Genomic DNA, 11095 nt, shown 5'->3' on the forward strand with positions numbered 1-11095 from the left:
GCATGCTGGGCAGTGAATAAAAAACATTGCAAGAAATGGGATGAAAGATACTGTGTCTGCTTAATCCCATATTGCAACTAGAAATCTAAAGGACAGGTCAGTGCTTACTGCAAAGTGAGTGGGAGAGCAGCTTTGTATACATCCCATAGATGGGATTTGGACGTAGCGTAGCTGGGTCAAAAGATAAATCTCTAAAACTTGTTCACTTTAAAACCTACTGCAGGTAATCCTCAACTTACGACCACAATTGAACCCCAAATTTCTGTCGCTGAGTGAAATATTTTAAAGTGAATTTTACTCCACTTTATGACCTCCAGTTGTTACGTAAATTCTTGCAGTTGTTAAGTTAGTAACATGTTTGTTAAATGAATCTGGCTTCCCCATTGACTTTGCTTATCAGAAGGTTGCAAAAGGGGATCACATCCCCTACAACACTGCAACCATCATAGATATGAGTCAAGTTGCCAAACATCTACATTTTGATCACATGATCTTAGGAGGGGGGTGCTACAATGGTCATGTGTGAAAAGTGGTCGTATCACTGTTTTCAGTGCTGTTGTAACTTTGAATTGTCACTAAATGAACTGTTGTAAGTCGAGGACTACCTGTATAAGCAATACATGAACTAGAACATTTGTAAACTTAAATGTGTTTCTTGACCCAAAAGAGGGCTTTTGTTTAAATCGAGCCAAGAATAATTGGACCCACAAAATTGAGAAGTACTCACCTGAAATGTTGTGTTTGCATTAATTTTGGGAGATGAAGTCAAGGTGACTTCCCCATTCATCAATTACCAAAACATGCATTCAGTTTAAAAGAAAAGAACTTAGAACCAGAAAATACAAATGTGCCATTTTTTTCTAAATAAAATAGCTACAGCAAACTTTAGTGCTAACTGGAGATGGAGTTGGGCCCGTCACATACTATTCAGCACATGATGAGGGTTCATGAGGGCTGTGTTGCATTCTCATTACATACCAGTGTCCTCACTGTTACCAATCCAAGTAAGTGTAATGACTCTGCTATTGTCCTTCCTTAACTGCTCAATCCTTTGTTACAACAGCTTTGGAGTATATAAAACAGGAAGAAAGAAAACATTCATATTACATCATTAAATTACTCAAACATCAGGCTAGAAACCAGGAGATCTTGAGTTCTAGTCCTGTTAAGACACAAAACCGGCTGGGTGACCTTCAGCCAGTCGCTCTCTCATTACCCTAGGAAGTAGGCAATGACAAATCACTTCTGAAATCTCGCAAGTGAAAGTTCCCCAACCTTTTTGGCTTCATGGAGGAGCGGGAGGTGGGAGGAGATGGTTGTGCGCGTGTTCACAGCTTCATTTGAGCCTGCCTGCCATTCGAGCAAATGGGGCACCCACAATTGCCCAGTTATCCACAATGGGTATGCAAACATGGGTCCTGGTTCTGGGTCCTGGTTCCGAACAGCTCAAGGCCCAGAGGTGGTCGGGGGGGGGGGAGATGGGGACCCTGCTCTAGTATTTGTCCAGGCAGCCTCCAGAAGTCAGGACTGACAAAGGAACCACCGACAAAAAGAAATAAAAAGACCCCCACCCCCCCAAAGCAGAGAGGGCTAGAGAGGTTTTCTAATAACTATTCAAAATCTGTCTGGATAGGAATATGTGCTTGAGAAGGACCTTGGAGATTAGCTTCGTCTTTGGAAAAAAGATACAAAGATTTGGAAAAAGGAACAATTTACAGCATTTACAGTAATTTGGAAAAGCAGTGATGTCACGAGAAAAAGGAAAAGAAAGCAGCTGAAATTGAATCCATTCAAAACTTACTTCAATCATTGCAATAGATAGAGGCAATGCAGCGCATAAAACATTTGTACTGTCTCACAACTCCAAATAATATATAGGTCATGAGAGCCCAGAGGCTTTAGGAAAGGTATGAAACAGATTCTGCCTACTGGAGGTCCTCAATTCTATGAAATGAAATTTTAAAAAAAGGAAAGCTAGGTCCTGCATGCTGCCTTAAGCTACTTGTAGAGGAACAAAGATGGCCTGTGAAGAAAAGTTGATTGATAGCTGGTATAATCTTTTCTGGAGATCTGAACAAATTCTTTTTGATGCGTTGAAATCCTTTACACAGGAAAGTCTTTCACAGTTACCTACAGAATTCAGTGGTACTTATTCCCCTGTATTCCAACTCACTCTTCCCAGAGAATCTTATCCTGATTATTCTTAAAAAATGCTAATTTGCAAATATTCTTATTTTCAGTGATACATTTTCACATGGAATGTAAGGGTACATTTGCTACTCAACTATTTTATAAATAGTTCCAGGTTTTCTTACAAAACAGGTGGATGTTTACAGATGAAACCAGTATGATTTCATTTGAATGGAGTTGCCTTGGAGCACTTCACACCTGGAAATATAGTAATAATCGCTGCCTAAATTCCAATTCAAGAGATCTATTTTCCTTAACAGTGAAAACTCAGGAGCACAAAACAGTCATGGAGCACCCTTGCTGAGCATGGGGATTCTTCAGAAGAAGGTCGAAATAGGCCTGGAATTGGAAAAAAAAGAAATTCCCCCTTCTTTTTTTAAAATATATTTTTTATTCTTTTTAAACGAAACAACACATACAAAACAAAGCAAGAGAAGAACAAAGAACAACTTTCCTCCATTTCATCAAGCATGTCGTTTGGTTACAAGTTTTTGCGCATCAATTCTTAAATTTAGGATTAATATCACTGGTTTACATTAAAGATGACTGGATATTTTGCTGTCATTGAGCATTATGTGTTCAAATTACCATTAATATTCTTTAAATTTGTAACAATCCTTGTTTCTTTAAATTCATAATTATCTATCAAATAACAATGAGTCTTTAAAGTATTATAGTATCACCTATCTCTAAGGAGAAAAAGTGGAGATTAGAACAAAGAATTCCCATTAATTTATCATATATATTCATATTTTCAATTGACCATAATACCACCAATCATTCAGAACAGTGGTCTCCAATCTTGGCAACTTTAAGACTTGTAGACTTCAACTCCCAGAGTTCCTCAGCCAGCAAAGCTGGCTGAGGAACTCTGGGAGTTGAAGTCCACAGGTCTTAAAGTTGCCAAAGTTGGAGACCACTGATCCAGAGTTCCAACAATAATTTTCCATTATTAATTATTAATCCATATAGAGGTTAAGTATTTCAATTCATATATATATATCAAATGTTCATTACATCATCATTGATCCGTTTAATATACCAAGGTCATGCGAAGCCTAACCCATAAACAACCCAACGTTGCTTAGTTACGCCTCTGACTACAGATATCCACGGCGCGGTTCGGTTTTGCACCTTCAAGGCAAAATGGTGGATCAGAGATAACCGAGAGGGAAGGAATTAAACGGCCAGATTCTCCTCCCAGAGCGGCCACACCAAAGGTTGCCTTGACGCGCCCTCTATTGACCAACAATGGAAAACGCCCGGAAAGGCTGCCGAACGTTCAGCGTTCAGCGTTCCACGGGTTCTTCCTTCTCAATATCTGATTGGCTGCAGGGGGGATTCGCTCTTAAAGTCTATCGGCAGCCGGTTCGCTCGGGATCCACCTCTGGCGCTGGTGGAGGTGGATCCTAAAAAAAAAAAAAAGGGCTGCGACTTCCAAGGTTTACGGTTCAGGGCGCTACAGCCGGGAGAGAATGACTGAACTTCGGGCTCTAACTAAGGCCGAAGCGCAGAGTCTCGGACCCGACTGGAAGCACGCTTGCCATGCCCTTTTATACGCGCCCAACCCCGGCCGGCTTTTTGGCAAGATCCCGTTGCGTTTCGCAGTGTTGGTGAGGATTGATTTTAGCCAACGTTGGGAGGGCAGGGTGGGGGTGGGTGGGGGAGAAGGGCTGGAATCTCTTGAGTAGGGAAAGAAAAAGGGGAGATCAGTTTAGGTTTAAAAGATTAGGTTTTACTAGAGTGAATCTTATAGAAAATATAGAAAATCTGGAATGGGATGGACATTTTTTACTAGAGTGAATCTTATAGAAAATATAGAAAATCTAGAATGGGATTGACATTTTTTACTAGAGTGAATCTTATAGAAAATATAGAAAATCTGGAATGGGATGGACATTTTTTACTAGAGTGAATCTTATAGAAAATATAGAAAATCTAGAATGGGATTGACATTTTTTACTAGAGTGAATCTTATAGAAAATATAGAAAATCTGGAATGGGATGGACATTTTTTACTAGAGTGAATCTTATAGAAAATATAGAAAATCTGGAATGGGATGGACATTTTTTACTAGAGTGAATCTTATAGAAAATATATAAAATATATATATAAATATACAGTGTGTGTATATGCAGTTTTATTATATCTAACACCAAGGACTATATTTTTAAAAAAAGTTTTTTATTTTTAAACAACAAAGGACAAACAGTACATGAAACATAAAACCCTCATCAATTACATATAGCATGTCGTTAGGTTACAAGCATTTGTGCATCACCACTTTCAAGTGTGTTTAGGCTCTCTAACTATCCATCAAGCATACATAGATACGTTATTATCATTGTACATCATATTGTTCAGTTATAATTGATATTCTTTCATTTTAAGCAAATATTCTAGAAACTATATTCACATATATACCAATATTCTATTGCATACTTATTTGTATATTTAATAATAATATTTCTTTATAGAATCACCTATCTCATTAAATTATTTTTGCAATATGAAAGAATTCTCCAACATTTTATATTTATGCATCACTACTTTCAATTGTATATAGAATCACGGATTATCCATCGAGTATACATAGGTACATTGTTATCATTGTACATCATATGTTCAACTATAATTGTTATTCCATTTTAAAGCAAAATGTTCTAGATATTCAATTCATGTATATACCAATATTCCATTACATCATTGTTAGTCTATTTAATAATAATATATATTTATAGTATCACCTATCTTATTCTATTATTCTTACCATATGGAAAACTTCTCCAAAGTTTTTCATTTCCATGTTTTTTTATCTAGCCATTGATAAAACAAATCCCATACCTTATAAAATTGTACATCATCTTGTTCTCTAATTTCAAATGTCAATTTAAATTTACTCATTTCAGTACATTCCATTATTTTTCGAATAACTTCCTCCTGCGTTGGTATTTTCTCAAGGACTATATTTTTGATGTAGGTATTTGACTAAATTTGGTCACACCTAAATCCTGAAAATGTGACTGTAGTGGGAATGCAATGTTCATGTTTTTACCAGGGGTGAAATGCTACTGGTTCAGACCCGTTCGCAAAGATGCTGTTAGTGTTCCAAATATCATCCAAAATTAAATCAGAGTCCAAGGAATAGCTTTCCTCAAACTTCCAATTCATTAAGAGAGACATGTTGGCACATCTGTGGGAAACCTGAATCTGAAAGCTTCCTGGGGTTTCCATCCAGTTGAAAGTTCAAGATCTTGTCCCCTCACCCACAAGTCCATCACATGGTCCAATCTTCCTTTGCCAGGCTGGCATTTCCACCCATCTAGTTCCGGTCAGGTGCAGAAGTGCAGAGACAAAGGATGACCTTGAGCTTCTAGAAAGGAATGTTTTATTTTGACAACACATTCTACAGCTCCACTAAACTGGTTGTTAAACTGGTAGGATCCCACCCATGATAGAGCGAGGTGGCGCAGTGGGTAGAGTGCAGTACTGCAGGCCACTTCAGCTGACTGCTAGTTCTGCAGTTCAGCGGTTCAAGTCTCACCGGCTCAGGGTTGAAAGCCCTATGAAGCGGTATATAAGTCTAACTGCTATTGCTATTGCTAATTAAGAGAGTTGTTGGGAGCCAGTATAAAAACAACTGCTATTGCTACTATTGCTAGAAAGAATACAGTGAGAAGGGTAGACTGGAGCCAAACCAAAGGGATCCCTACCCCTGTAAATTAAGGGTGATTGCAGAGCACTCTCAGTCTGAATCTCTTCTTTTCTGTTCCAGATGCAGATGAGGTTTGATGGTCGGCTGGGATTTCCAGGTGGGTTTGTAGATCCTCGGGATATTTCCTTGGAAGAGGGACTAAATCGAGAACTGTGTGAAGAGTTGGGACCTGGGGCTGCCTCCCTCCACCTGGCTGAGAAGGACTACTTTAGCTCCCATGCTTCTGAGCAGCCACAGAGAGTGGTGATGCATTTCTACGCCAAGCAGCTTAGCTTGGAAGAGTTCCAAAGGGTAGAGGAAGGGGCTATTCAGGCAAAAGACCATGGATTTGAGGTGCGTAAGGGGCAAGGCAAGGGAAGCGGGAAATTAGGGAGCTGAGGTGGCACAGTGGTTAAATGCAGCACTGCAGGCTACTTCAGCTGACTCCAGTTCTGCAGTTCGGCTGTTCAAATCTCACCGGCTCAAGGTTGACTCAGCCTTCCATCCTTCCGAGGTGGGTAAAATGAGGACCCAGATTGTTGGGGGCGATATGCTGACTCTGTAAAACCGCTTAGAGAGGGCTGAAAGCCCTATGAAGCGGTATATAAGTCTAACTGCTCTTGCTATTGCTAATTAAGAGAGTTGTTGGGAGCCAGTATAAAAACAATTGCTCCCAGACGATTGCTCTCTGGGCAAAGTTGACAAATTGTCCTATTTTTCTCGATAATATCTTAATATTTCTTAATAATAATCCACACCCATTTTTAAAGTTATTTTTTTACACAATAGTTCTGGTGAGACTAATCGGGTGTGTGTGTGTGTGTGTATAAGTAGAAAGCTGAATAGTATTTTGTAAGCCCACTCTGAACATTGTGACCTTTGCTAAGATTTTATCAAGTCTTGTTCAAATGCCTGTGAACATATTTTGGTAGTTGTGTCAGCTAAAACGTTTAGAACAAAAACAAACGAAGTGGAAATTGAACATCGGTATTAGAGATGGAGCATTTTCAAAGCTTTGTGGTAAACCCAACACACTGTGAAGTTGGGTGTCTTGAATGAAGTGGTGGTGAGGAGAGCAGAATGAGGACGAGCTTCCCTAAGGGTCTATTTTAACCTGTTTTTTCTACCCTCTAATGGTTCAGGTGATGGGTCTCATCCGCGTTCCCCTCTATATCCTACGTGATGGCGTTGGGGGCCTCCCAATGTTCCTCAGCAATACTTTTATTGGCAATGCCCGGGAGCAGCTCATTCATGCCCTGGAAACTCTCCAACTCATGCCAGCTGAGCAACTTCAAAAGGCTATCAGGATCCCTCAAAAGAGACATTGAGCTTCGTTGACTTCGGCTGCTGCCTATTCACCCTGATCGCCTCTGGGCTGCAATCCTGAAAGTATTTCAAACTTTAGGAACAGGCAACCGCAAGGAAGATATGGTCCTCGCTCCAGTCTTCTACCGGGACATTGTTGCTGAATAGCTTGGTGCAAGGGTTGGGAGTCTGAATGTGGATTCCAATGATCAGGTTGTTGCATATTTAAAACACGTTGATTGTGTCACTCGCCTAGAGGTAGGTAACTGAAAGACTGGAACCCTGTTGACTATTCTAATCTTCACAGAACACGTTGGTGATCTGCCTTCCTACAGGGCTGTCACCTCAAGACTGGATTACTGTAACGCGCTCTACATGGGGCTGCCCCTGAAGAGTGTTCGAAGTTTCAGTTTCAGTTTCAGTTTCACTTTATTTGTATGCCGCCCTTTTCCCTGGGGGGACTCAGAGCAGCTCACAGTTCAAAGGGGGGGGGGGAAGGACAAACAATTTACAACATAAAGGCACTACATCATTTAAGAACTCAACAGTCATACAATTCGAGTAGGGGTTAGAGTCTTTAACCCCAGGCCAGCCGGGACAGCCAGATTTTAAGGGCGGCGCGGAAGGTCTGGAGGGTGGTGAGGGTCCGGATCTCCACGGACCAACTACAGTTGGTCCAGAATGCAGCCGTGCGAGCGATATGGGGTGTATCTAGATACACCCATGTTACACCCATCCTCCGCGAGCTGCACTGGCTCCCCATTGGTCTCCGGACGCGCTTCAAGGTGCTAGTCGTTACTTTTAAAGCCCTACATGGTTTAGGACCTGGCTACCTGAGAGACCGCCTCCTGCCACTTACCTCCCAACGACCAACAAGATCACACAGGTTGGGTCTCCTCCGGGTGCCGTCAACCGGGCAATGCCGGCTGGCGGCCCCCCAGGGGTGGCCTTCTCTGTTGCTGCGCATGCCCTGTGGAACGATCTACCCGTAGAGATCCGGACCCTTACTACTCTTCCGGCTTTCCATAAAGCCGTCAAGACCTGGCTGTTCCGGCAGGCCTGGGGCTGTTAATTGATATCCAGCCCCGCTTAGATGGAATGGATGATGTGGAATTTTAATATTTGTATTTTTATTTTAAATTTTAAATGTTTCTTTTGTCTTGCTGTGAGCCGCCCAGAGTCCCAAGGGAGTGGGTGGCATACAAATTTTATTAAACTCAAACTCAAACTACATCCTGCTTGTAGGCATCAAGAGTTCCTCCAATCAAAAAACAGGCTTGCAGAAATGTCTCTGACCTACCTCATCTTCTGTTTTCCAACATTTACTCCAAATGTATTTTGTTATTGAGAGCATCCTGAACTTCATGGAAGTTGCATTTACTTTCTCTGTGAAAGCCAAGTGCACATATCTGTTGATGGATCATCACTTCCTTATTTCATTGACAGATTTCCTTTATTTTTTATCAGTGCTTAAAGAAGGGTTGTGACACTTTTGGGTTCAAAAGTTTTATTTCTTTTAAAACAAACATTTCATCATTCCTCAATCAGTAAGACATGGAAGTACAATTTTTTGTATGTCAAAATAGTTCTAGTTTACCACCAAATTCTTGTCTAGCCTAATGTATGCCCCTCCCTCCCTCCCCCCTCCCCCCCAACCCCCCTCCTCCTTCCCTCCCCCGACTTCCCAGAACCCGTACACGGTATGGATTTTTAACAAACACAGTCTAAAATCTATTGAGAAAAAAGAAATAAAGAAATTAATGACATCTCTACATTGACCTTAGCTTCTTCTTGCTGAACTAACTTTAAACAATTTAAATCATTTCTGATCTTAAGCATAGGCTAATTGGAATTTCTTGGTCCCGTATTTATTTTGTATATAGTCAATCCATTTTTCCCAGTCTCGTTTATATCTCTCATTTGAGTGATCTTTAAGATATGCCGATATTTTAGCCATCTCGGCTAAGTTTGTAACTTTCAATGTCCATTCTTGAATTGTAGGCAAGTCTTCCTTCTTCCAGTATTGCGCCACCAACAGTCTGGCTGCCGTTATTAGGTGCAGAATCAAGTTAGTCTCTACCACTGTAAAGTCAGTACATATACCTAGTAAGAATAACTGAGGAGTAAACTTTATCCTTCTTTTAAAAATATTTTGCATAATCCACCCTATGTTGTGACACTTTTGTGTGACTCTTGACTCGTAATTTTTTTTATTAGCTCATAAGGAAATGGCACCTGGAAACAGGTTTTCTGCTTCATTCCCCTTCTTTTTCCCAATTCTTGGGATATACTGACATAGATGTGGAAATTAGGAAAAGCAGAAGCGTGCCGTCATCCAAATCATTGTACTGTTTATATTTTTATACAGGTAGTCCTTGAATTACAACCACTGTTGAACCCAAAATGTCCATTGGTAAGCAAAACAGTTAAGTGAATTTTGCCCCATTTTGAATCCTTTCTTGCCATGGTTAAGTGAATCATTTGAGTTGTTAAGTTACTAACATGGTTTGTTAAGAAAATCTGGCTTTGCCTGTCCAAAGGTCGCAATGACGTTGGGACACTTTAACCGTCATAAACACACGCCAGTTAAATGTCCTAATTTTGATCACGTGACTACAGGGCTGTTGCAAGGATCATAAGTGGGAAAACCTTCATAAATCACTTTTTTTTCAGTGCCATTGATACTTTGAATGGTTACTAAATGGCTGTAAATCGAGGACTATCTGTATTCAGATTAGGAATGCAATTTATTGCTTGGAAACAGTGATACTGTACAGATTTCAAGGCCTAGGCATGAACGAGTGGGGGAGGGCCAGAGTACCGAACTGGTTAGAAGAGGTTCCACCAGTGGACCCGGAAAGCAGGCCACACCTACAGAAGAGGTTGCAAAAATTTTTGAAACCCACCACTGACACACATACACACACACACACACACAGATGCAGTCTCACACACAGAGAGAAAGAGAAACAAAGGAAGAAAGAAAAAAAAAAGAAAGAAAAAGTGTGAGAGAGAGATGAAAGAAAAAAAGGAAAAAGGGACAGAGAGACAAAAGGAAGGAGAGAGAGAGAGAGAGAGAGAGAATACATGGCTGATAAGCCACTCCCACCAGGTCACATGGCTGGCAAGCCACTCCCACAAAGGAGGACACACCCACAGAGTAGGTTCGAAAATTTTTTGAAACCCACCACTGGATACAAGTCAAATAAATACATTTCAGAATGGCTAAATCTTAAAAGAACCAAAGGCATTGTATGAAGCAGAGTATGAAGATGGTTGAAGCAATGATAATTTGTAGAGATATGATGAGGAATAGCGAATGGTGTTAGCAAACATCAGATATAATTGTCTCCTCATGCTTTCAATTTCTTTGGCTTACCATTTCTCAGTTCTTTTCTTGGTTCCACCACAAAACCGCGTTCGACTAAAGCGCGCTCGACGAAACCGCGTAGCTGACGTCATCACAGCGTGACGAAAAAAGCACGCTGTAAACGCTAAAGCTAAAATTAACCCCTAAACCTAAACCTAACCCCCCTAAACCTAATCCTAAACCTAACCCTAACCTTAACCTAACCCTAACCCTAACCCTAACCCTTAACCTAACGCTAAACCTAATCCTAACCCTTAACCTAACCCTAACCCTAACCCTAACCCTAACCCTTAACCTAACCCTAAACCTAACCCTAACCCTTAACCTAACCCTAAACCTAACCCTAAACCTAACCCTTACCTTAACTTGAATCAGCTTGCTTTCAAAGCGCTATTTAAAGCGCCCTTTTTTCTCCGCGGTCGCTGTTGTCGCCCTGCTGATGACATCAGCGACGCGGTTTAATCGGGCGCGCTTTAGTGGAGCGCGGTTTTGTCGTGCCACGCTTTTCTTTGCTTTCGCTATTATTACTGAACCT

At 40.8% G+C, this 11095-nt stretch overlaps 1 protein-coding gene across 1 annotated transcript; it reads left to right on the forward strand.

Moving 5' to 3' along the window:
* Positions 1–3534: 3534 nt before the first annotated feature.
* NUDT16 (nudix hydrolase 16) lies at positions 3535–7576 on the forward strand. Its single transcript, XM_032211423.1, has 3 exons — positions 3535–3803; positions 5967–6239; positions 7028–7576. The coding sequence occupies exons 1-3, from the start codon at positions 3666–3668 to the stop codon at positions 7211–7213; spliced, it is 597 nt and encodes a 198-aa protein (XP_032067314.1). The 5' UTR covers positions 3535–3665; the 3' UTR covers positions 7214–7576.
* The last annotated feature ends 3519 nt before the right edge of the window (positions 7577–11095 follow it).

This window comes from Thamnophis elegans, chromosome 2 (assembly GCF_009769535.1).
Source record: "Thamnophis elegans isolate rThaEle1 chromosome 2, rThaEle1.pri, whole genome shotgun sequence".
Taxonomy (NCBI): Eukaryota; Metazoa; Chordata; class Lepidosauria; order Squamata; family Colubridae; genus Thamnophis; species Thamnophis elegans.